This window comes from Lynx rufus, unplaced genomic scaffold (genome assembly GCF_022079265.1).
Source record: "Lynx rufus isolate CCGP_SWC_20201006 ecotype Redwood Valley unplaced genomic scaffold, mLynRuf1.p SCAF_4, whole genome shotgun sequence".
NCBI classification, from domain to species: domain Eukaryota; kingdom Metazoa; phylum Chordata; class Mammalia; order Carnivora; family Felidae; genus Lynx; species Lynx rufus.
In genome coordinates this window covers 13,177,843-13,204,057 of record NW_025814856.1, presented here as the reverse complement: position 1 = coordinate 13,204,057, position 26,215 = coordinate 13,177,843, and the positions used below count along the sequence as shown (strand labels likewise).

Below are 26,215 nucleotides of genomic sequence, written 5' to 3'. Positions count from 1 at the left end.
CCAGGCTTGTTTTTTTTTGATACTGGGCCTTGTGAGTCTTATCTTTGCTTCTTGGTTCATAGCATGTCAGTCAGCAGTCATGCTCATTTGCTTATGGTATGCTGTGACATGGTTCTTTGTTTTCCGTCTGGAGCTTCTTGGATCTATTGAATTATTGTGCTCCTCACATCTGGGCCATTATTTCTTCAGATACCATGCTCTTGGGATACCAGTTATGCATATGTTGGAACTCTTGGTACCATTGTCCCGAAGTTCACCAAGGCTGTATTCACTTTTCCATAGACTTTTTTTCCTGTGTGTGATTCATTTTGGATAGTGTTTGTTAGTTTGTCATCAGGTTCATAACTTTTTTCTTCCACATTGCCTAATAGTAATCCTTCCTAGTGAGTTTTTCTTTCCAGATATTGCATTTCTCAGCCCTAGAAGTTCCATGTGGCTCTCTTCTTATGCCTCATATTTCTCTTCTCACCAGTTCAAGTTTCTTTTAAGTCCTTAAACATTTTTTTAATTAAAAAATGTTTTTAATGTTTATTCATTTTTGAGAGACAGAGCGTGAGTGGTGGAGGGGCAGAGAGAGAGAGGGAGACACGAAATATGAAGCAGGCTCCAGGCTCTGAGCTGTCAGCACAGAGCCCCATGCAGGGCTCGAACCCACAAACTGTGAGATCACGGCCTGAGCCGAAGTCAGACGCTCAACCAACTGGGCCACCCAGGAACCCCAGCCCTTGAACACTTTTAATATATAATGGTTGCTCTAAAGTAAAGCCTTTATCAGTTCCATCATCTCTGGCCTTTCTGAGTCTGTTCCCATTGGCTGCATTTTCTCCTGTGTTAGGGGGTCACATTCTCCTATAGCCTCAACATGTCTGGAGGCTTTGGTTTTGGATACTGAGTGTTGTGAATTCCATGGGGTTGTGTGCTGGGTTTCGTTGTCTTTCTTGAAGCGTGTTGGTTCTGCTGTGGCCTCTGACAGGCACTTTGGTTAGTGGTGGATCAGCTGATCCCACGGAAGCTTGTTTCTGAGATTTTTTTAGTAAGGGGAATTGAGAGAAGAGGATTAGTTGAGCTCCACTGCCTAGCGGGGTGCAGCGAGGACTCCCCTGGACTGGCCACATATGGCATGTCCCAGGCCACATCCTGGGGGCCCTGCCTTGGGAAGTGCCCCTGAGCCTTTGTGGGCAGCAGCTCAGGGCCCTGTGCAGGCTCCAGGAGAATCCTTCCGCGCTGCCCCCTCCTCCATGGGCCTCTGTCTACACATCCAGCCCCTTCAGCCTCCCCCGCCTGTGATCTGGAAAGTTTCTTGAGGCAGTGAGCTGGGCAGTCAGAGACTCCCTTAGCTGTTTCCCTTCTCTTGCACATCTCTGGCTAGTGCTGCCCGTGCCCCTATCCGAAAATTGTTGTTGGATGTTTTTTGTCCACCACCCTTGTTGTTGCCAGTAGGTGGCATGTCTGGACCCAGGTAGTCTATCTGCCTCTTATGTAAGTGTCTGCTTGTGAAGGGCTGAGAGGGTTTGATGAGATTGCCGTCTGTTCATTTGCCCTTCTGTTCATCCAGCAAATGTTCCCTGGACTTGGGTGGCCAACCATGGCCTCCCAAAGAGGAAAGGCCAACCTCCTGTCAGTGGAGTGGAGGGCATGAATCACTGGCCTGAACCCCAGAATCCCTAGACAGAAGGCCAGAGGTGACTGCAGCAGACCTGGCTGGGTCCTTTCGTGGTCAGCCTGCGTGCCCCTAAAGGGCTCGGAAAAAAGGAGATTGCAGCTGTGTATCACCCACCGCGGAGAACGTGGGCCTTAGTGGTGGCAGGCAGGGTTGAATCCTGCCCTTGTGGGTGTGGGCAAGTCATTTGACCCTCCCTGTGACTTGAGGTTTGTCGTGGAGTTTAGGGATGACAAGCCCAAAGTGCAGCTAGCTCTCTGCCTGTGACCTGTAGGACATGTTTTGCTGTGCGTGTGCCCTCGTCCCCCGCTGCTCCACCTCCGGATGGCACTGAGTTCTGTGCCTTCACCAGCCATGGAGGCTGCTAAGTGAGGGGAAGTGCAGGCATGCTGTTCTCAGGTGCTGGATCTTCGGCTTTGGGTGTGTGTTGTTGCCTGTAGGAATTTGGAAGTTGCTAGCCTAGGGCCTTGGGGCTGCCCGGCCCGTGTTTCCCTGGGAGCCCTTGGGAACAGCCAGCTTCAGACCAGCAGGCCTTTCTGTTGCGCGCGGCATGCGGCACTGCTGGTGCGAACAAAGCTGTGGCTGCTTCTGCTACCACTGGCCGTCGGCCACCCACGGGGGTCAGGCGCAGCAGGCCTTTGCTGGGTCTTGTGTCCCCAGTGTACCCAGCAGACACCCAGGGACCTCCAAGTGGGGGTCCACGTTGGTGTCTGCTGCAGCTTGCTGGTTGGAGCGGGAAGAAGCCCAGATGGTTGCACCTCTTTGTTAGACGGCCGAGGGAGGAAGCTGGGGCGATGCCCCACATGCTGAAAGCCACTTCTGTCAATGTGACTTGACCCAGTGGTTGGGGTTTCCACAGGGGTGCACAGCATTTGGGGTTCCCCTCAGCCTACCTGCCCCACCCTGAACCTGACTCAGAGGGAGGGTTAAGAACTGCTGAATGATGCAGCCAGCTTGATTCTAGTAGGTTCTTGGAGGTGACAGGCTAGATGTGCTTTGAGTCATTCAAATTAAGTGTATTTGCTTTACAGTAAGTAGTTGAGAACTTCCTTTTAGAAGAATAAAACCCATACTTTGATCTAAAAACAGATTTCCATTGCAAGTATCACCCCCCCTCCCCGGGCAAAATAATGTGTGCCAAAGGCCACACTCGTGTGTGGAGACACACACGAGGTTTCAGTACAGTTTAGAACCCTTTACAAAATTCCGTAAAATTAAAACCTTCTTGCAACAATTTTCATTTTGTTGTGCTTCATTAAAATGTTGCTGGGTCTCTGAGCTGGGAGTTTGTGGCAGGTGGGATGGTCACATGCCAGTATAGAGGACACTCCAAAACCGAATTCCTGCAGCCCGTGGAGAGGTGGCCCGGCTGGCACCTAGGTTTCTTCCTGGAAATCTTAAGGCGGAGGGGTGGGGTGCACAGTGGCCAGCAGGTGCCCCGTGTGGAAAGTCTGCACAAAAGGTCAAGGTAGGAGCACCTGGGTGGCTCAGTCAGTTAAAAGTCCAACTCTTGATTTCAGCTCCGGTCATGATCTCATGGTTCATGAGATCGAGCCCCCCACGTCAGACTCTGCGTTGACAGCGTGGAGCCTGCTTGGGATTCTCTCTTTCCCTTTCTCTGTCCCTCCCCTGCATGCATGCGGGTGCTCTCCCCCTCTCAAAATAAATAAAAAACAAAAACAAAAACAGTCAAGGTAGTTTGCCCTGGGGTGGAGGAGCTGATGGGTAAGAGCCGCAGTGGCTCAGGGAGCCTTATTAACCCAGATTACCAAGGGTGGGCCCTACCAGGCCCTAAGTGTGGCTGTGGCTGTGACTGGCTGTCCAGTGTTGGATGGCGTGGCCTGAGTGCCGTTAGAATACACTTTGTCATCTAGTGAATGTGAGGGCACTGAGGTGCCGCTTCTCCCTTTGTTCTAATGTCTTACCAGGTGGGGCCCCTTTCCCCTGCCTGCACGGGGCGGGCGGAACTCTGGTGGGTCTTGTCCTGGAGCCTCTTTTTGTTAGTGGCTCTAGACAGGGCCTGTGGGGAGTCACCCAAGTGTGTATGCGATAGCGTGAGTGCATTGCTCTGCTATTGACAAGAAGGGTCTGGTGCTCCTGCTGGAGGGAGGAGACACCATGAGAGCCCTTATAGCCAGGAGTCTGGTTCTGTGGTGACAGCCTCGTCGCATGGGGGCATGCACTTGGCATTGTCAAGAAAGCCTGGGTTTTTAGGCCTCTCTGCCAGCGTCTCCAATGGGTGAAGCCACTGCCCTTGGGAAATGAGTGACTGCAAGAAAGGAGTCTTCCGGATAACTTGCTTGACCACAACCAGGCCGGTTAAATGCTTCACTAAATGGCCCACGGGGAGCATGTGGTCCAGGGGGAGGGTGGCCCACCACACCAGCTGGCGTGGGTGCTGGTTGTCAGCCAGGAACTTCTGGGGCCGTCCTGGTGGAATTCTTTCCAGGGAGGTGCACTCTTTCTAGTTCCTCCCCACTGTTACTGTATATCCAGACTCCTAGCATCACCGTTGTCATGTCCCCTGTCCCCCAAGCCCCTGGAGGACACAGACCTTGCCCTGTGTTGATAACAGACACACACGGTACTAGAGTTCGTCCCTGGCTGACTCCTGTGTGGGGGTCTGGACTAACAGACCGGGGGTGCACCGCGGCGTCCCACACCTCTGCTCTGGGCTTTGCATCTGCTGTTCCCTCTGCCAGGAACAGCCTGCTTTCCTGTCTTTGATGATCCGGTGATGGTGGTAGAGAGCTCTGTAGGACTACTCGGTCTTAACATCGCCTTTGCTGTGCTGCTCTTGTGTTTTCTGCCGTTTACTTCCATCTCCTTTATATCACTCCTGCACTGCAAACGATTATCAGACCAGAGTATCTCCCCTGGGTGTTCAGGAATCTTCTGTGTTCGGGTGATGTTGCTCAAAGCCCAGGAGTCTTCAGAGAGAGACCCTCCGTGAGCCTGAGGACAGGTCACAGCTATCATGGAGGTGTGTCGACAGCACACAGAATGTACCCGTTTTAGGTGTGGAGTCCATGAGAGTGACTACACCACCTGAGAAGTTGCCTCCGACATCCGCAGCCACTGCCGCTCCCACCCCTAGCCCAGGCACTCACTGATCGACTTTCTGTCTCTTTAGTTTTGGAAATTTATATGAGCAGATTCATACCTGCAGGATGTCATATGTTGAGGTACTCTCACTTAGCCAGTGGCTTTGGGGTTTGTCCATGTTGTGTCCATCGGGAATTTGTCCACCAGTTGATGGATGTTTGGATTGTTGCTGCCTTTTGGATATTAAGAGTAATTCTGTGCACATTTGTAGATAAGATTTTGTGTAGATCTATGTTTTCATTTCTCTTGGGTCTGTGCCTTGGAGTGGAAATTCGGGGTCATGTGGTAACTGTGTTTAACCTTTTGAGAAACTACCAGACTGTTTTCCACAGTGGCTGTGCTTTGTATGCTCCCACCAGCAAGAGATGAATGTCTGGGGTATCATCCTTTTTGTTTTAGCCATTCTGATAGGTGCACGGTATCTCCCTACAAAGCCTGCGCCTCACTGATGAGTCTTAGCTTCTCACATGCTCATTGGCCACCTGCAGGTTTTCTTTTTGGTCTCTTTCTTTAACCCAATTCCAAGCAAAGGCTGCCTAAGTGTCGTGTCTTCAAGAGCCCAGCCAGGCCGGGGACCCCACAGGGGCTGTGTTTCTCATTCTCTGAACATCAGCCCAGGCGGGGGTCAGGTTGTGGTTTGTAGGATGGGGCAGCTGGTCCTGAGCCTGCTTTGGGGGAAGCCTGGCTCCTTTCTCCAAAGCACAGTGGGCCTTGTGCCTGCAGGGGCTAGTTTCTAGTCCTGGAGCAGAACAAGGGGCTGGTGGACGTCCCATATCTGATGGCCTGGCAGTGAGAGGTGATGTGCTTTGGAAGTATAGGGTAGCTTCTAGGGTGTCCGATCCCATGGAGGTAAGTACTGGTGCTCGGTGTGATCTCTCAGGACGTTTGGAAATTCTGCTGCACCACACTCAGTGACAAATTGCTCCCGATGACAGAATCCTTGAGATTTTTGGGTAAAGAAGGGGTTCCTGGTAAACAAAAAGGGCAGGGGTACATGCGTGGCTTGCGTGGTCCATGCTGGCTGAGCCATGTCTGCGACACAACCGCAGCCCTCACCCCAGCGGCTAATGGGTCCATGGGCACCGAGAGGCCAGCATGCCCGTTGGTTGTTTTTTTTCTTTTTTAATTTTGTCTTATTAGTGGGGTTTTTTAAATGTTTATTTTTTGAGAGTGAGAGAGAAAGAGAGCGAGGGAGAGCATAGACGGGGAGAAGTAAAGAGAGAAGGAGAGAATCCCAAGCAGGCTCCATGCTGTCAGTCCAGAGCCCAGTGTGGAGCTCAGTCTCAGGAACGATGATCATGACCTTGAGCCAAACTCAAGATTTGGACGCTTAACCTACTGAGCCACGTAGGTGCCCCGTTGGCTGGTTCTTTCCACAAATCTGGAGAGCTCCTTCACCCCAGGGCCTGCGGTGGCCTGACATGCTGGATGGGGAGCAGACAGGTAGCCATTCCAGACCCCTGGTGTCTGGGAGTGTGGGGGCCAGGTGGGAGGGCCTCGCCTCACTGCAGGTGGGGCTCGACTGGAGGTGGGAGAGCCCAGACCCTGCCTGCCGTCTGAAGAAGGCTGGGGAGGACAGTGGGCACAGAGGCCAGGTGGGTTTGGGGGCTGAGGGAGAGGGTTGTGGTGACAAACTAGGACCACACGGTGGGGCGGTAACTGCTGTGCAGAAGGTGGGTGCTCGGGGCCCAAGATGGGTGAGAAAGAGAGGTGCGACCCTCCATCTGGACCCATGTTCTTTCTGAAATTCTGACAGAAGGCTGAGCTCTGAATAGCTGAAGCTTCAAGTATTTTGAGTTTTTAAGTATATTTTTTCTTGTGACATTTGGAAATTCCGCCGTCCCAAGCTCGGTGACAAATTGCTCTGAAGCTGTGACGTGGGAACTGAGCAGGCATTGGGCCCTGTCTTGGCAGGGTGTTTGGTGGTGGGGGGGTGGGGGGTGGGGGGTGAGGACATCACCTCATCAGCCTGCCTTCTGGGCAGTGGTGCTTGTCCATGGCGGTTCCCTTCTGAGAGGGTGTCTCTGGGTCAGGACAGCCTGGGCTGACGTTGGTTTGGGGAGGACGGTGAGGGACTGCCCACTGCCTGTGTCTCCACTCTTACTTCTTATATACCTGGCCCCCACAGCATCCGAGAACTCCTGCCGATCTTTTAAAATTCTGTTTCAGTGACCTTTCCTGGCATTTTCAGCGTATGTGTGTTTTCTCTTGCCTCTCCTGAAAGCACTGTCCTTACACTACTCTTTCTACAACTGGGAAGTAAATCCCTGGATTTAGAGATATCTTAATGACACTTTCCTGTTTTTCTTTTTTGCAGGATTCTGTTTCACTGAGACCGTCAATCCGATTCCAGGGAAGTCAAGGGGTGAGTCTTTTTTGTCTTAATCGTATTTGGAATTGTGACCAGTGTGCTGTCTTGCCTGTCATGGCTTGCTGGGCACAGAGGCAGGCTGGGGGCAGCATTTTGGCCCCATCCGGCTCTGTGTCAGGCCAGGGCCTGTGCCAAGCTGAGGCCTGCCAGGTTGGTCCCACAGCCAGGGCCACACCAAGAGGCTGTCTGGGGCGAATGCAGCTTCTCTGTCCAGTGGCCCCTCAGAGTCTCCCCTTCCTTCCTGTAGCCAATGACTCCTGGGCCCCCCGTACTGATCTGATCTCTGTGCTGATTCAAAACAGAGGTGTCCTAGGGGCGCCTGGGTGGCTCAGTCGGTTGGGCATCCGACTTCAGCTCAGGTCACGATCTCACGGTTTGTGAGTTCAAGCCCCACGTCGGGCTCTTGTGCTGACACCTCGGAGCCTGGAGCCTGCTTCGGATTCTGTGTCTCATTCTCTCTCTGCCCCTCCCCCACTTGTGCTCTGTCTCTCAAAAGTAAATAAATGTAAAAAAATTTAAAAACAAAAAACAAAAAACCTGAGGTGTCCCAGAGGCCAAGTGGGACTGGAGCTGTAGCCTCCCTGGAAGCTGGTCTCTGTTGTTGGACCTGGGACCGTGGGTGTCTGATTTTGGTACTGGGCTGCTGGCCCAGGGGGTAGGTATAGAAACTCAGCAGTCCCATTTTTTGTGAAATGTGTTTATTTCATTCTAAATGACCACCTTACAGAAAAAAATTGGAGAATAAAAGAAAGGATTAGTTGTCCACAATCCTTGCCTCCCAAGGCTTAGGACTTACCCCTGCCCCCTCCCCCGCCCCCCCCACAGATCCCTCACCCACCAAACATACCTTGATACACTGGTTTTTCTTGTGGTCTTTATTGCAAGTCTGTCTGTCTGTCTGTCTCTCTCTTTTTCTCTTTTTAATCTGAAGGGTTGCCACAAGTGTCTAAATCAGTTAGTTTCCACCTGACAGCTGGCCGGCTGCCTCCTTAAGAAGATCTGCGCACCTGCCAGGGTGCTCCAGAGAGACAGAGCCTCTAGAACATCCACGTGTCTGTGTGTACAGATACAAAGATACAAGGAGATGTATTGCAAGGCATTGGCTCACATAGTTGTGGGGCTGGTGAGGCTGAAAGTCATCCATGGGGAAGGCAGGAGTGGGCACTGTGGTCCATAGGCGACCTTCTTTCTCCTCAGGGAAACCTCAGTTTCCTTAAGGCCTTCAGCCATTTGGGTGAGGCCCACTCAGACCATTGAGGGTCACTTTCTTTTTAAATTTTTTTTTTTTTTTAACGTTTATTTATTTTTGGGACAGAGAGAGACAGAGCATGAACGGGGGAGGGTCAGAGAAAGAGGGAGACACAGAATCGGAAACAGGCTCCAGGCTCTGAGCCATCAGCCCAGAGCCTGATGCAGGGCTCGAACTCACGGACCGCGAGATCGTGACCTGGCTGAAGTCGGACGCTTAACCGACTGCGCCACCCAGGCGCCCCGAGGGTCACTTTCTTAAAGTCAGCTGGTTGTGGATGCCACCACATCTACAGAATACCCCCATCCAGATTAGCATTCATGATGCCCCTGGGGGCTGAGGCCTGGCCAGGTGCACACGTGAACTGAACTGAACTGACATTATTGCGAAGACCAGTTAAAGTCAGCAAGACCTCTTGAAAGGCCCCAGACTCCTGCTCCCCCAGTTCCTCCTCTGGAACTTCTGCACCTCTCTTTGGTCCCATCAGTCTTGTGGCAGCCTTCCCTTTATTGTCCCTGGGACATTTCCCCAGGGGCAGAGGTCAGTGTTGGGGGGCAGGGCTCCCTCGGCTTGCTGCCAGACCGGTCCCATGGTGCCCTCTGGTGGCCAATAGTCATGCTGTACCCTCTGTAGTCGGGAAGATGCGGAAGCAGATGCCTGGAAAGGGCCACTAAAAGCCATGGCTTATCCTGTGAGCAGCATTTTCTGGTCAGCAGGACACCACACGGCCGCTCACGGAAGCACCATGAGGTTCTCCTGGGCCATGTTTTGTGTCACCCAAATTTCTGTGCAAAGCCTGAGAGCCACATCCATTCGAGTCAGGGGTCCTGCCACCTTAGAGTCAGAATCATGCTTTGCCCACTTTCCTTCCTTCTGGATTTTCTCATGTGTAACAGAGTTTCTAGAAGGTTCTGAGGGTACAGAGGCCCTGTGCCGCAGCTTTGGGCAAGTCAGGCCACAGTTCTCCACTCTTCCCTTTGTGAGCCTGGGGAGGGCTGTGCCAGGTAGAGACGAGGGGTGCTGTTCTTTCCCTGCTTGCTGTGAAGGGTCAGGCACTAGGTCTACCCTCCGTGTCTGGACGTCATCCTTCTCTTCCTGGGCAGTGATGGGATGCATCCCCTACTCCCTGCCAGGTGTGAGGGGCCTGGCCTGGTGCTGGACACACAGCAGACGCTTTCCTGGCCGGGCCGCATCTGCATAGTCACCATGCTGCCAGAGGAGGCAGGGTGCCTGGGCTCTCCCCTCCCACCTCTCCTGGTCGCTGAGCTGCTTGTGTATAGCTGAGGGTGGGGATGGGGCCAGTGAGGTAGGCTGGGTACAGAGAGGAACGGGAGGCCAGAGGGGCGGGGCTGGGCAGGCCCATTCAGTGTTCGTGGTCCATGGGCTGAGTCCACGTTCCAGGCTCTGCATAGCGTGACAAGGACCGTCTTTCCCAGAGGCCCATGAAGCTGACAGACTGAAGGTCTGTAGGCTCTTGGCTCAGGGGCCTTTGCCAGTTCTTTTCACTGTCCCTCAGCCTCCTCGCCCAGGTGATGGGCTCTCTGCCTTGGGGGTTGTGTGTGTGGGGGGGTAATAAGGACTTAAGGAAACCAGTGTCCTTGCAGCCCACAGCAAGCTCACTCAGCCCCTAGTGCATGTCCCCCTTGGTGTGCACAGCCAGCATAGGACCTCAGTGTTGAGCGCTGCCTGGGGGCGAGGTGGTGGGAGTCCGATCTGGCCTGGTCGCCTCCCTGCCTATGCTTGTAAGCACCATGGGAGCCAGGCCTGCCCGAGGAGGTTGTGGTGTGTGGCCGGGCCCTGGCATTGGCTAGTTCCTTGGGGTGACTAATGGCATTTGCCAGTCTCTCACTTGTAGCGTGTTGGCCTCTAGGGTGTCATGTGCCAGAGCAAAGTGTTCATCTCTGTTTCATTGCCACGTACATGTTTGTGTTTGCATTCCCTGCCCTCTCCCAGACACTGAGCTGGCTGACCTGGGCCCCTCTGCTGTCTGGGGCTCACTTTTTTTTTTTTCTTTTAAGTTTATTTTACTTATTTTGAGGGAGAGAGGGAGAGAGAGAGAATCCCAAGCAGGCTCCGCCAGCACGAAGCCCCGTGTAGGGCTTGAACTCACAAACTGTGAGATCATGACCTGAGCCAAAATCAGGAGTCGGACGCTTAACCGACTTAGCCACCCAGGTGCCCCTGGGGTTCACTTCTGAGTTGTGAACATCTGACAGCTGGTGAAAAGTCAGCCTCCAGAGGGGAAAAGAAACCTCCATCTGGCCAGCCCCACCCCAAAACTCTTCAGTTGACAAAAAAAGAGAAGTAGGGGTGGTATCCAGGGCAGTTTAGTGTTGCGGCATTTGCCTGAGCTGCAGTTTCTAGAATGAAGTTTGGCAGGGCTGGTCGAAAGCCTTTGACCAATTTCTGTCTGTGTCCAGGAGCCAACTCTGAAGGAGCAGTCCGGGATGTGCACATGATTGAGGCACGAGGGTGCTTGTTGCCGTGTTGTCACAGGGACAATTTGAAAACAGTCTAAAAAATTTCTAAAATGGGGTGTTGCAGAGTCGGGAACCATCTGTGTGCCAAGGTTGAGCAGAGGGCAGGGGCGTGCACTCCCACTTCTGAGCATCCTCGGTGAGTGAGGGCTTGAGAGCGGGTCTTGGAATGCAGGGAGGTGCTTAGAATGCACCCTGGTGTTGGGGTTGAGGGAGTGCCCCTGGGCCGAAGTGGCTGCTTTGCTCTTGGAAGTCAAGTTCAGCTGGACAACCGTGGTTCTCTTTACCCAGAACATGTTTTATTCTGAGGCTTCTTTAGGAAGCGAAAATAACTAAGAAAGCAAGTGTTGCCTGGAACCTCCTCTGGCCAGAGAGAACCTGGTCAGTTGGAGTTTGGGTTCCTGTGCGTACCTGTTTGTCTTGTTCTTACCGGAACGGAATATCGAGCCCTTCCCCCGCCAGTTTTTGCCACCAGGACTTGATGTGCCTTTTCACAGCTCCCGCCTGCACCTGCAGATCCAGGGGGGGGGGGGGGGCGGGGAGGGGAGGCAGGTCCCACTTAGGATGGATTTCAAAAGGAGGAGGAGGTGAGGGGCACCTGAGTGGCTCAGTCACTTAAGTGTCCGACTCTTGATTTCAGGTCAGGTCATGATCTCGCTGTTCGTGAGATTGAGCCCTGCCTCGGGGTCCACACTGACGGTGCGGAGCCTGCTTGGGATTCTCTCCCTCTCTCTCTCCCCCTCCCCTGGTTACATGTGCACATTCTCAATCTCTCTCTCTCTCTCTCTCTCAAAATAAATAAATAAAAAGGAGGAGGTGAAAGGGCTCTGGCAGGGACCTGTGCCCCTCACAGGTCTCAGAGGCACTCAGGGCCGCCCAGGAAGGACAAGGCTGTTTGCTGCTCTGGGTCTGTGTACACAGACACTCGATTAGGTTTAAAGTGACTCCCCCTGCCCCCATAACCTGGAGTCAGGGCTGACCTTAGAGGCACCCAGACCTGCATGCCCAGGCCAGCTGAGGGCCACATGGTGGCCCCCGTGGGGCAGCCGAGACTCGGTCCAAGAGGCACATACTGCAGCTGAGCAGGGCTGACTGTCGGGCCACATCCTGGTACATGTGCCAAGCTCTTCGCTGGCACAGAGAAAGCCATGCATTCCTGGTCTATTCATGCCCAGATGGGGAATTTCCTTGCTCGGTGCCCACCGACTGGTAACCGATGACCAGCGTCACTGAGGAGCAGCAAAGCCGCCCGTTAACCAAAGGAGTCCTCAGGCCGTGGTAGTGCTGGGCGGCAATGGGGCCGAGAGACCTGGCCACAACAGGCTCCCAGCAAACCTCCCCTCTGCCTTCCTCCTTCCCCCGCTCGGGTGTCCCCGCCTTTGTCCTGAAGGATACTGGAGACCTCTGTGTGTGTCTCCCCTGCCCCCAGCAGCATCACGTTCTCCCATGCATCAGTTTCAAGCCCCGGGTTTCCCACCATCCTGTGGCCCCAGTGGCTACACAAACCCACCTCCGGGCTCTGTGTTGGGACCCCCACGTCCAGGACGAATTTTGGAGGTGGGCGCGCACACCTGTGTGGAAAAGGTTTAGATGGCATAAAAGGGTCACGGCGAAGAGTCCCCACGGCTCCCACCCAGAGAGAAGCACAATCACTTTGGGACTGAGACCTGACCTCCTGCCCTCCTCTCAGGGGTGACAGCCCAGTGAGGACCATTGCCCTTGAGGCAGCCACTGTCCTCTGAGCAGACTGAGGTGGAAAGTGGCGCCTGGGGAGGCTATGTCTCCATCAGAGCCAGGATGAGATGAGGAGGAGGTTCAAGGATCGGGTGGAGGAAGAGCCACCCGATGGCAGGGGTGTCAGCTTCCACCGGAAGCTACTGTTGACTTGCTGACTTTGGGGTGCATGAGCTTCCGGCTGCATTCTGGGCAACGGCATCAGTGCGTATCTGGCTCTGGGTGCGTCTCCTGCAGTGACCCTCAGCAGCCTGAGCCTCAACATCTGGGCGGCGTGTTCCGGCTGCCTCTGTGATGGAGAACAAACGTCACATCCAAGAAGGGATGGGCCGGCAGCACAAGATGGCACAAGTGTGAGACAAGGAGATGTCGCATACAGGCAGGACAGGGCTGAACTGCCTTATCTGGGAGCCAGTCTGTGCCACGTTGGCTCTCACTGTGCACGTCTGGGGCAGGGACTGACTGCAGGCTGGGCAGGCCACTCAGTATTTTGGGGCTAACTCTAGGCCAGGTGCACGTGCAGGTTCCCTTATGGGTCCACACACCACCCTGAGGAGCGGTGAAGGGAGGGAGGCTGTGAAGAGGGCAGCGGCCCTCCTTGTGACCTGAGCCACCGTGTCCTCAGTCGCAGGCTGAACTGCCCTTATTTACATATGACAGCTGGGCAAGGCTGGAATTCAGTTGGGGCCATGTTTGGTCCAGTGCTGATGAGGGAGGCATGGTGGTCTCACATCAGTGGAGAAGAAATAGGGCCTGGGCATACTGAGGTGGTTTAGCAGCCCAAGGATAAGGCCTGAATGGGGCCTGCCCACCCCCTCAACCTCCGTTTACCACTTCTGCCCCCCCTTGTTTGTGTGCCTAGCTGTGTTGAGCTCCTGCACTCAAAACCCAGGGATTACTTTATGAGGAGTCCCCACTGGTAACAGAGGGTTCTGGAGGCCCATCTTGTGCCCCAAATATGGGCCAGCAACCAGAGCATGGATCTTCCCACCAGCTTCCTCCACAGCCCCCAGGACTTCAACCCAGTGAGGGTTGGCCTGGAATGCAGCCCCGGCCTGTGGGTGCAGTGCTATCCCACCTGCACCGAGCCCTGCACCTTGGCCGGGACCTTTGCTGTCTATCTGCCGGTCAGGCTGTCCCACTCTTCTGCAGAGGCACTGTCCGAAGTCAGGGTTCTATTAACCAAGACATTCATCCTTTGTCACATGTAACCGTGTCACGGTTTGTTGGGGGAGGGTGCGGCCGATCTGTGAGCCCCTCGGGGCCTGCACCCGCCTTGGTCTTGGCTGCAGGACAGCGAATGGACATCCAGGTGGAGTGTGTATCCCACAGGGGAGCAAGGGTTGGAGCATATCGGCTGCTCAGTGTGCACTGGTAGCTACTGCTGCCCGTCTTGTCTCACGTCACCTTCACACATGTCCCAGGCCAGATCTGCCCCATTTGCTGGGTGGGAAATTGGCTCATGGCCCCAGATCAGGGTGGGCTCCCTGGCTCCGGGCGTGTGCTAAGTGCTCTGTGCTCCTCAGACCAACGTGCCATGCTTAGAAAGCACTGGCACTTCCTCCTTGTGTCAAGCTGTGGGGGACAGTCTGGGGTCCAGTGGATGGCCCATCCCACGGTCCCCTCCGTGATGTGGACCTCCCAGTGATGTTTCTCCCTCTCCATGCAGCACATCTCCATCCCCCAGCCTGACTGCCCCACAGAGGCGCGGACCTTCTCCTTCTACCTCTCCAACATTGGCCGTGACAGCCCCCAGGGCAGCTTTGACTGCATCCAGCAATATGTGTCCAGGTAAGGCCCCATCTGGGCGCAGTGCCCCCTTCTTCTTCTTCTCTTTTTTTGAGGGGGGGTATTTATTTAAGTCATCTCTATACCCAATGTTGGGCTTGAACTCACGACCTCAAGATCAAGACCCGCGTGCTCTACTGACTGAGCCAGCCAGGCCATTCCAGATCCCCCTTCTCATACCCGAGCCTTGCTGCTGCATTCAGTGTGTCCAGGGCACAGGTGCAGGCCTGCTACCTCTGCCCAGGGGCCTGGGTTCCCTTGTCTTTTCCCGGTTAAGATACGCTGTGTGGAAACGATGCTGCTCAAGTTAGCGCTGGCCCCATTTCCAGCTGGGGGGTAACGGGGGAACACGGGCGCCCAGACCGTGTCTCCCTGTCATCCCAGGAGTTCACCTTAGCTTCTGGCCCCGTGTTTTGCAGCCACGGGGATGTTCACCTGGACTGCCTGGGCAGCATCCAGGACAAAATCACGGTGTGTGCCACCGATGACTCCTACCAGAAAGCACGACAGAGCATGGCACAAGCTGAGGAGGAGACACGGAGCCGTGGTGCCATCGTCATCAAGCCTGGAGGCCGCTACCTGGGTGAGGATGAGGCCTGCGACTCCGCCTGTGGGGGGGCTCATGCCTGCTGGGCAGCTGTGGTGGGGAGCAGGAGGGACTGAGGGCTTGTCCTGGCCAGGAGTGGGAATGGTGGGTTGACAGAGGTGCGGCCCCAGGCAAGGGGAGCCATCTCTCATTGTCAGGTCAGAAAAGGTCCTGTTGTACTGGCCAAGTCTGTTGGGGGCTGTGGCATCTGCTGATTCCCCAGTTTGAATATGAGCCCCAAGAACTCCAGGAATTCCGAATCCACGAGCCCTTCTCTCAGGTTCTGACCTCGGGAATCCCTACCCATCAGGGAGATAGACACGCTCCTCGATGGCAGGGCTGGGGTCTGTCCTCCTTCAGCTGCCACCCCTGCCCTCACCCGCCTGGCTGGCTCTTCCCCAGGCCTGACACGGCCAGCGGCAAGGTGCCGATTGTGAGATGTGCCCTATGGCAAATAGTCTGCTGCTGGGTTGGGGCCAGCAAGGGCCTGTCAGGTCACAACTGGGAAGGAAATGTGTTGATTTCCTGCTGGACGAGAAGGCTCTGGCAGCTCATCATCTGCTTGGAAACGGTTTTGGTGAAGTTGAGACACCAGCAGCATGAAAAGTGTTTACTTTTAGGAAGCTCCATTCTTGCTTTAGTCTTCCCAGCACCTAGACCCAGACAGGTTCAAGAGTCATCAGGATTCAAGGCCAAGAGGAAGGGCGTTAGGCCCGAGAAAGGCACAAAATGGCTTACAGCAAACAGGACCTTAATGGCTTTTGGGGTTTTTTGTTTTTTAAGAAAAGGTGGGAGGATTTCAAAGGCCCCCAAGGGAGTATGTGATTTCACTGGTGTGGCAGTGGGGTTGGTTCTGAGCGAAACCCTAGGCAGGAGGAGTAGGAGTCCATGCTACCAGTGAACGCTGCATCCTGCTGGATGTGGCCGTGCATGCCGAGGGAGCCCATGCCCTGGGCTGTGAGCTGCTGCTGGGGACAAAGCCGCCCGAGAGCAGCAGCCAGAAGCCAGAAATGCTTCCCCTGCCTGCTCTCGCCTCAGCGTGCAAATGTGGACATTCATATACATCTTAGTAAGTTTCTGGGTCCTTCAGCCAAAAACTTGGTCAAAAGTGTGCTTGTTGTACCACTTTGGGGACGGCGAGAGTTCTTGGTTTCGGTTCTGGTGGCAGCACTTGTCTCCTGGCCTCTGAAAGCGTAGTCATGTATGTCCCACTGCGTCAGGCCTCTCCTCTACCCTGCGTCAGCCCATCAGCTGGGTCCTCTGGGAACAAAGTCTGGCCCTAAGGATTTTGACAGCACTCCTTCCCGTATTAATTTGACAAATGAGATTTAAGGGATGAGAGCAAAACAAAAAGTTCTTGTGGAGAGCTTTCTGGCCCAAGGACGTGAGGCACACGCTGACCTCACTTGGCCGTGCACGTTCCCTCAGTGGCCGTGCTGCCGTCCAGGGTGGAGTTAACAAATTCTGAGCAGAGGCCCCTCTCTCAAGAGCAGTGCTGGAGTCTGTTCGCACTAGGGGGGTGGGGGATCGGGCCGCTGCCCCCCTCCCCCGGGACTCTGGGTCTGTCCAAGAAGCACTTGACGGGGCTGCAGCCTGGGGAGCTGCTCCTACCCCAGGGTCTCCAGAGAAGCTGCCCAAGCGGCCCCATACCTTTTTCCACTCCTCCTTTATCATAAAAGAGAATGGCGGATCCTGTGGCTGGAGAGTGCTGTGATGTGTGGGCTCTGGGGGCGCCTGCCTCTGGCCGTTCAGGAACCCCACCCTTTTCATCAGCCGCCCTCTCCGTATAGCGGTCGGCCTGCCCTTGATGAAATCCATTAAAGCTCTGAACATACCTCTGTTTCCTGCAGCTCCCGCTTCTGACACTTGGGGCCCTGCAAGGGCCTGGTAGCTGTGTGTGGTCAGTAGATGGTGTACTCAGCTCTCCAGGTCCCCACGGAGCAGGCCAGGCTGGATGGGGCTCCAGCTGCCTTCCCCTTGGGCTGTCGGCCGTCAGCAGGCGTCCACGCACTCGCTCAGAGTTCGGCATCAGCCCCAGGCAGAGGGACACAGAGGCCGTACCCCCTCACCCCCTTAAATCCCTAATGCCTTGGCTCTCGTTGCAGGCAAGAAGGTTCAGTTTCGGAAACCAGCCCCGGGGGCCACGGACGCCGTGCCCTCCCGGAAGCGGGCGACGCCGATCAACCTGGCGAGTGCCATCAAGAAGAGCAGTGTTGGTGGCATTAGTGGGGGCGGTGGGGTGTCTCAGAGGCCCTTCCGTGACCGAGTGCTGCACCTCCTGGCGCTGAGGCCCTATCGGAAGGCTGAGCTGTTGCTACGGCTGCAGAAGGACGGCCTGGCCCAGGCGGACAAGGATGCGCTGGACGGCCTCCTCCAGCAGGTTCGTGCTTGCCCGGGGCCAGGTGGAGGGTTCAGTCAACCTTGAGTGGCCTCGGCAGAGGGTCTGGACACAGGGGTGCTGGGAAGAGCCCTTCCTGGGATCTCTTCCAAGATTCGCAGCCTGCCTCAGAGCCTCAGCCTCCCGGGTTAGGACCGGCTTAAGGGTGTCACGGACACGTTGCTGGCCATGGTGCTTGTTGTCCAGTGGCTCCGAGGTTGGCTCGGAGGGAGGTCAGCATGCTCCTCCTTCGCTGTCTGCTACCACACAGGCAGCGGGCACAGCACAGAGGATCCAACAAAGACTTCGCCGCCTGAGGCTTTTAGAATTTAAAGAAGCCTGGGTGACCGCATATGTGAGTTAACAAGAGCACAGGCTCCACGGTCAGTGGGCGTCCCTACCACACCAGCCGTGGCTCTGGGCAAGGGGCTTCACGTGGAGACCCTCAGGCTTCCGTGTGTGGCTGCAGCTTGCCCGCAGCGCCTCTTGAGGGGTTGAACGTGATGTCAGCAGATGAAGCCTGCTATTAGGGCACAGCTCAGGCTTTGGAGCAGGAGGGGGGGGGGGCCTGTCTCCCAAAGCCCCCGGAGGGAGTCTGAGGACCCCTGGGAAGGTGAACGGCTCGCTCTGGCTTCGCCACATCAGCCAGACCACGCAGATGCCTCCTTGCTGTGAAGTGGGGATGGGCCACCGTGGAGCCCTGCTGTGAGGTCCACGTGGCTGGCATGACAGTCGCATCCCGCGGAGGAGGTGTGGCCGAGCCTCCAGGGATTCTGTCCGCCAGCTCACCTGCGTCCCACCTCAGACGCTCCTGGCAGCAGTGCAGAACTCACATGCTGTGACAGTTGGTAGCTGTGTCTGAGGATGAGCCACGGGGTTCGCGGCCCCTCACGTCACCGGGACCCTGGCCTCAGGGGCTCTACTTGGCAGGAACCCCTGTGTGGATGTGGCCTCTTGAGCCACTGTCCCCCACTCAGAGGCTGTGCAGGCGAGGACCAAGCTTTAAGGTTTCTCCCTCTGAGCTCACGAGTTGGCTCCTGGCCTATTAGAAGGTAGATATGTAGCTTGATGGCTCAGAAGTTTTCTTTGGCAGAGGGGCTTGCCAAAGCATCCAGAAAGCTCCAGAACAGGAATGATGTTCTTAGGGGGCTTGTTTCCTTGGGAAGTCGCAGGTGTCAGCCTTATCCTTGGGAACTCAAGGGAAGCACAGTGGAGGCCCTTCCCCTGGGCTGGAGCTCAGAATGAGGCAGGGCTGGCAGATTGCCAGGTCTTCAGACGTGAGCCAGGACTGAAGACGCAGGTGGGACCTGTGCCCACCTGGACATGCCTGTAGTCCACACCGCTTCCCGGTCAGGCCGCCATTGGCCCCTACTGTGGTGTTCTTGGGAACGCCCATGCTCCCACCTTCCTCTCTTGCCCTGTTTGTGCCCAGAGTAAAGAAGAAGCACTTGAACCCCTCAAACCAGAACGTGAAACTTAACTGACCGTGCACACAGTTACACCTGAGATTTACCCTCTGAGCAGTCCTCCGATGCAGCAAGAATGCCAGCGGGCTCAGTTTTCCAAAGAGAAAGGGGATCTGTCGGTGCTGATGTCGTTGTGCCAGGGGTTCCTGCTGCTTTTTTTTTTTTTTTTTTTTTTTTTTTTTTTAAATTTTTTTTTCAACGTTTATTTATTTTGGGGACAGAGAGAGACAGAGCATGAACGGGGGAGGGGCAGAGAGAGAGGGAGACACAGAATCGGAAACAGGCTCCAGGCTCTGAGCCATCAGCCCAGAGCCCGACGCGGGGCTCGAACTCCCGGACCGCGAGATCGTGACCTGGCTGAAGTCGGACGCTTAACCGACTGCGCCACCCAGGCGCCCCTCCTGCTGCTTTTTTAACCTCTGAGATGCTCTCATTGCTCCCAGGACCAGAGAGGTACCCTGCTGGGCTCTGGCTTCTTAGGTTGATTTGGAGTCAGCAGCCTCCCGTGGTGTCGGTGGCAGAGGGTGTTCCCCATGTCTACTGTGATTTCTTCTAAATGGCCCCATCTGCCTTGTGCTTCTGTATTTACTACCCAGCTTGTTCTCCCTGGTGGTCGTGGGCAGTAGCAGGACCCCGTCAGCTTGAGGAAGGGGAAGGTCTCTGGGAACACTGTGGGCCGGGCCTTGCCCCGGCTGGTCATTTCCAGCCGCCCCCAAGTGATCAGGGATTCCGATGAGCAACACACACGAAACCACACTCCTCAGAGGAACCTTCCCTCTTCCTTCTGTGAAAACATCCAAAGCAAAGATTTAAAGCATCTGTCTCCGGTGCTGGCGGGGCCTCAGAGAAACCCACAGGCTCGCCCCCCATGGGTGGGAGTGTTGACGGGTGGGTGGCTCTTCTGGAGAGCGTTTTAGCAAAACGCATCAAGAGCCATAAAAATGTTCAGAGCCTTTGACCCATTAATCCCACTTCTGGGAAGCTGGCCGAAGGAAAACGTCGCCAGCATGGAAAAACCTGCACACAGCGGTGTCTGTTTATATGCTACAGAGAAACTGGAAATGGCGTCAGCATCCAACAAAGGAGAAACCTTTGAGTAAATCACAGTGCAGATGTTTGGTGGAATATTACTCAACCATTAAAAAATGTTCCCTGTGGAAACCGCTGTGACACAGAGTCCTCTCAGAAGAGCCCGTGAGAGTGAAAAACAGCCGCCGCGCCAGCTCCCTGCGGCCGTGCGCTAAAGGCCAGCGAGATAGTCCCGGAAGTACCCGCTTTGGGGTGGGGCCCGAACTTCTATAAGCATCCTCAGGGTCAACGTTTTGAGTCTGCCTTCACAGTCTTGGAGACCAGCTCAGCCTTTGCTACCCCGCCCGAGCAGGGCTGGCTGGTTGCGGGGAAGGTGGACTTAGCCTGGCCCCTGGAGGCCCCGGCTGCCCCAGCCTCCGCCACGTGTGTACGGGGAGTGTGTATTCGAGAGCGGGCGTCGGTCTGTTCAGACTGCTGTTGAGAGAATAACATAAACTGGTGGCGTATAAACAACAGACGTTTACTTCCCGCAGTTCTGGAGGCTGGGAGGTCTAAGATCGAGGCGCCAGCAGATTGGGGGTTTGGTGAGGGCCCCCTTCCCAGTTCACAGAGTGGGTCTTCTCACTGTGTCATCACGTGGCAGGAGTGGCGAGGGCCCTCTGGAGTCTCTTATAGGGGGCACTGCTCCCGTTCATGAGGGCTCTAAACCCTCATGACCTCATCACCTCCCAAAGGCCCCACCTCCTAACACCATCATTTTGGGTGTTAAGATTTAACCTGAATTTGGTGAAGATGAAACGTTCAGTCGGGAGGCTGGTGATGGGGTCCTGCGAGTATAGATGGCAGCACCGCCCCTTTAGGAGCCAACCTGTCTTCCGGCAGCTGTAAGACACGTGTGTCAGGACCTGGTGTTCTGACCCCTTTGCATCCGAAGGCTTGCTGCCCCGGTAGGCAGGGGATTTGGCGGGGAGCGGGGGGGTTCTGTCCTCTTTCCCCTCCTGGGTGTCTGCCCCCACCTTCCATCAAATGCTTTCAGTAGCTCCTGCTTCCCCTGGGCTTCCCGCAAGGTGATTCTGGTTCTTCTTACAGGTGGCCAACGTGAATGCCAAGGATGGCACATGCACGCTGAAGGACTGTGTGTATAAGGATGTGCAGAAGGACTGGCCTGGCTACTCGGAAGGGGACCAGCAGCTGCTGAAGCGGATGCTGGTCCGGTAATGCCGCCTCCCATCTCTGGGCCTGTCCCCACACCTTGGTTCTGGGGCAGATCTCCTCCTGAGGATGCTGGGGTGGCCTTGTGTGGTTCTGAAGGCCACAGGGCCCTTGAGCAGGATGGAAGGATCCATGGAGACTCTCTGGCAGTCTTTCCCCGCTGCCTGGGACGCCACAGTGCCCGGGCAGCCCACCGTGGCCCCTTGTCGGGGGAAAGGCCAGCCCCTGCTGGCTGGAGTGGAGGGCACAAGTCACTGTCCTGAACACCAGAATGCCCAGACAGAAGGATTCAGTCCACCCAGCTTATCCCAGTGCCTCCTTTCCTTTCCCATCAGGCTCCCTTCCCAAACCTGCACACCCCCACAGGCTTCTGCTGTAGGCCACTTCCTTCTTTTTTTTTTTTTTTTTTTTAAATTTTTTTTTTCAACGTTTATTTATTTTTGGGACAGAGAGAGACACAGCATGAACGGGGGAGGGGCAGAGAGAGAGGGAGACACAGAATCGGAAACAGGCTCCAGGCTCCGAGCCATCAGCCCAGAGCCTGACGCGGGGCTCGAACTCACGGACCACGAGATCGTGACCTGGCTGAAGTCGGACGCTTAACCGACTGCGCCACCCAGGCGCCCCAGTAGGCCACTTCCTTCTTAAGAAGAACCTCTCGAGATCTTGAAGCAGAGAGAAACAAAGCAAAACAAAACTCTCCACAGACATGATTAAGTAGCATTAATTAAACACATTCCCTCTCAGATTAATTGGGACCTGAGGTCAGGAGTGGCCTTGGTGGCCCAAGGGAGGAGTGGTTAAGTAGGCCCCTGCCTGGCTCAGGCAAGCAATTAATGATTTCCTTCTCAATTGATGCCTGACTTGGGAGCCGGGCTGTGAAGCGGCTTTCAGAGCAGGCTGATACACTAATTAGTCCTTAAGTGATTTCTCAGGGACTTGGAGTTATTTATGAGGTGTGTGTGTGTGTGTTTTGAAGTTCAGCTGTTTAAAGCACTAATTGCGTGTAAAAAGCAGAGCCGATTTGGGGCCGCTCTAGGTGAACCCGGAGTTTCTCATCAGCCCTGCAGGGCACTCCTCCCCAAGCCAGTACCTGTTTCTAGGCCAGCCTAGGGTCACGGCTCCGGCTGTCCAGAGGTCTTGGGGAGACTGAGAGGAGAGGTTTTCAGCAGAAGACCCCCCCCCGCCCCCATCCCCTCTCTGGGGTCTGCTGTTGCCCCAGCTAAATATGTCTTGAGTTGACCACTGTTGAAATGGTCAAGTTTACCTGCCCAAGTGCTTGGAGGTGGCAAGGGGCGCACGAGGGACACTCACTGCAAGACTGTACCTGTCCTCCCGTCCTTCAGAGCCTCTCACTAACTGGCTGCTTGTTCTCAGACCCTGAGGGCATTGGCCACACTGAGCTCCCCAGAAGGGGAATGGCCAGGAGTGTGTGTGTGTGTGTGTGTGTGCGTGTGTGTGTGTGTGTGTGTGTAGGTGGGGTCAGTAGGAATCTCGGCTCTGGAGCTTTGTGCTGTTCCGGGCTCGTGTTCCCTGCTCTGCTGAGTGAGCTGCCAGGACTCGTGTAAACCCAAGGCACTTGGCTTCCGCCCGGGCCACCTCTTCCCTCTGCATGGGCCAGCTTAGGGATCAGCCTCGCCAGGACACACTCGACTTACCAGCAGCACCTACCGTCCTTGGAAGCTTGAACTGGTTGGTGTGCAGAAGTCAGGGTCAGCATCTTCGATGCCCGTGACCACGCTGAAGGTGACCCCAGCCACCTGTCTGCTCAGTTCTTTTTTAGGTTGTTCACGCCCCGAAGAAAACCCCATGCATAGCAGTTCTTGAAGCCATGGCCCCATGGCAGGAAGGAAAACTGGGCCTCGGGGTATTTCTGCTGGTGGGGAGTAGGGACGAGTGTCACCCCGGAAGCTGGGCCATCTCCTTTTCCTACAGCTTGTTCAAAATCCATACCTGAGTTAAGCACGCTTCTGCTTGCAGAGTCTACCTGGGCCCCTGAGGCTTTGCTCTACACGGACACCCACTTCCTGCATCCTTTCGATTCTTTCTCTGTGCTTCTATTCCCCATGTGTGTAGCTGCTGGGGCCCGTCCTGCCCCAGGTGTTCCCAGTGCAGGATGAGACTTTGGCAACGTTGCCTGGCCTTACACTCACTCCCCTCAACCCTGCCACCACCTGCACTTGTCCTGGCCTCGCTTCCCTGAGGGCAGGCATCTGGACCACACGCCAAACCACAGTCACCGTCCCATCACATATGCTCTTTGTGGACTTGGTAACCTGCTTGGCTGCCCTGTCACTTACTCTGCTCATTCGCGTTGTCCTTCACAACCCAAGCTTCCCCTGGTTGTCCCATGGCCTTTTGTCACTTTCAGCAGATCAGAGGTCCTGCCGGTTCGCCCAGGAGACCGCTCCACTCCTGTTCCCCTCTCACTCTCCTCTCGCTCTCCTCACTCCTCTCCCTCTCCCTGTGCAGGGATACAGCTGCCCTGGTGCTGAAGGGATACAGCTCCTGAGGAAAGGGCTTTGATTGGCCCCTCTGCCATAGCTCAGTCAGATTGGATTGGCAGTTGCCCAAGTCTGGGCCTTCAGATCCTGAGGACTTTTTTTTTTTTTTTTAATTTTTTTTTCAACGTTTATTTATTTTTTGGGGACACAGAGAGACAGAGCATGAACGGGGGAGGGGCAGAGAGAGAGGGAGACACAGAATCGGAAACAGGCTCCAGGCTCTGAGCCATCAGCCCAGAGCCTGACGCGGGGCTCGAACTCATGGACCGCAAGATCGTGACCTGGCTGAAGTCGGACGCCCAACCGACTGTGCCACCCAGGCGCCCCGATCCCGAGGACTTTTGCCTCCATGTTGAAGGCCTGGCCCACAAGGGTTGGAGGTTCCCCACCCAGCCATTTACACGTCTGCGTGATCACGGCGTGGCCTGGCAGGTGCTCTGGGGCGAGTGTCTCTGCTCTCACAGCCTGAAAACTCCCTTCATCCTTCTTCCCACCCTGTGTGTGCTCCTGGAAAGGCTTCCTATGCCCCTCCGGCAACCTCCCTTTATGTGAGGCAGGGGGCAGAGAGGGGGAGGGGAGTGGAGGTGTCAGAGGTACGGGGGGAGGGTTGTGCTCCATAAACTGTCCACTTTCGCATCTTCCCCATTGCACGTCACTCTCTCTTTTCAGCTTCTCCCATCCCATCCCTTTTGCCAATTGTTTCTAGCTCCCACTGGTCTTTGGTCTGGTTTTTTGTGGCATCACATTCTCATTCCGTGGGAGTGATGTTTTTATTTTAAAATTTTTCATTGTTGAAATATGGTTGACATACGGTGTTACATTAGATTCAAGTCTACAGCATAATGATATGACAGTTCTGTACATTTTTCAGTGCTCACCAGTAAGTGCAGTGTGGTCACCATCTGTAACCCTGTGAGACTGTTACAGTGTTACTGACTGTATTCCCCATGCGGTACTTTTTGTGCCTGTTCCGGTGACTTAATTATTTTATAACTGGAAGTTTGTATCTCTTAATTCCCTTCGCCTCTTTCTCCCCCCCTCCATGCCCCTCCCCTCTGGCAGCCACCAGTTTGTTCTCTGCATTTATGAGTCTGTTTCTCTTTTCATTTGTGTGTTCATTTTATTTATTTATTTATTTCATCTTATGTTTTAGATTCCACATATAAGTGAAATAATATGGTATTTGTCTAACTTATTTCACATAGCATAATACCTTCTCGGTCCATCCACGTTGTTGCAGACAGTGAGGCCCCATCCTTTTTTATGGCTGAGTAATATTCCGTTGTTTTTATATTCCACATTCTTTTTTATCTTGTTCATCTCTTCGCGGCCACTTAGGTTGCTTTCATATCTTGGCTATTGTAAGTAATGCTTCAGTCAACTTAGGGGAGCTTGTATATTTTTGATTCGTTTGTTTGTTTCCTCTGTATAAGTACCCAGTAGTGCTATTGCTAATTGCCTGGTAGTTCTGTTTTTAAATTTGGGGGGGGGGGACCTCCATACTGTTTTCCACAGTGGCTGTACCAGTTGGCATTACTCCCAACAGTGCAGGAGGGTTCCCTTTTCTCCCCATCCTCACCAGCACTCGTTTCTTTTCTTTTCGATACTAGCCGTTCCGACAGGTGTGAAGTGATATCTCATGGTTTTGATTTGCATTTCCCTGATGACTAGTGATGTTGAATATCTTTTCCTGTAGCTGTTGGCCATCTGTAGGTCTGTGGGAAAATATCTGTTCAGATTTTCTGCCCTTTTTAAAGTCAGATTATTTGTGGGGTGTTTTTGGTTTTTTGGTTTTTTTTTTTTTGGGTGTTGAGTTGTGTGAGTTCTTTATATGTTTTGGGTATTAATCCCCTAGCAGATGTATAATTTGCAAGTATCTTTTCCTGTTCAGTAGGTTGTCGTTTTGTTTTGTCGATGTTCCCTTGCCGTGCAAAAGCTTTTTATTTTGATGAAGTCCCAATTGTTTGTGCTTTTTTTCCCCCTGCCTGAGGAGATGCATCCAACAGATATGTTGCTAAACTCAGTGTACAAGAGATTACTGTCTGTGTTTTCTTTTTAGAAGTTTTATGGTTTCAGGTCTCACATTTAGGTCTTTAATCCATTTTGAGTTTATTTTTGTGTATGGTGTAAGCAGGTGGTCTGGTTTCATCCTTTGGCATATAGGTGGTCCAGTTTCCCAACAGCATTTATTGAAGAGGCTGTCTTTTCCCTGTTGGATATTCTTGCCTCCTTTGTCCTGGATTAATTGACCATATAAGCGTGAGTTTACTTATGGGCTCTCTATTCTGTTCCATTGATCTGTGTGTCTATTTTTTTGTGCTAGTATTATGCTGTTTTGATTATTATAGCTTTATATTGTGTCTTTTTTAAAAATTTTTTAAATGTTTATTTATTTTTGAGAGGCATACAAGGTGTGAGTGGGGGAGAGGCAGAGAGAGAGACACAGAATCTGAAGCAGGCTCCAGGCTCTGAGCTGTCAGCACAGAGCCCGACGCGGGGCTCAAACCCGCGAGCTGTGGGATCATGACCTGAGCCGAAGTCGGACGTTCAACCGACTGAGCCACCCAGGCGCCCCTGTACTGTATCTTGGAACACGGGATTGATGCCTCCAGCTTTGTTCTTTCTCACAATTCAGTGGCATTAATTATATCCACAAC

The 26,215-nt window shown here is 54.3% G+C and overlaps 1 protein-coding gene across 2 annotated transcripts in view; it reads left to right on the top strand.

The window, feature by feature from the left end:
• Window positions 1–26,215, top strand: part of ELL (elongation factor for RNA polymerase II) — a 77,873-nt gene that overhangs the window by 39,533 nt on the left and 12,125 nt on the right. The window contains exons 1-6 of one of the 2 annotated variants that reach the window (XM_047095488.1): window positions 6,179–6,208; window positions 7,083–7,130; window positions 14,266–14,387; window positions 14,804–14,967; window positions 17,076–17,350; window positions 20,932–21,056. In XM_047095488.1, coding sequence (XP_046951444.1) covers window positions 6,194–6,208; window positions 7,083–7,130; window positions 14,266–14,387; window positions 14,804–14,967; window positions 17,076–17,350; window positions 20,932–21,056 — 749 coding nt within the window. In that variant the 5' untranslated portion in view covers window positions 6,179–6,193. Of the gene's footprint in view, window positions 1–6,178; window positions 6,209–7,082; window positions 7,131–14,265; window positions 14,388–14,803; window positions 14,968–17,075; window positions 17,351–20,931; window positions 21,057–26,215 lie in introns of those variants that run through there. The other variant, XM_047095487.1, reaches the window with a different exon arrangement.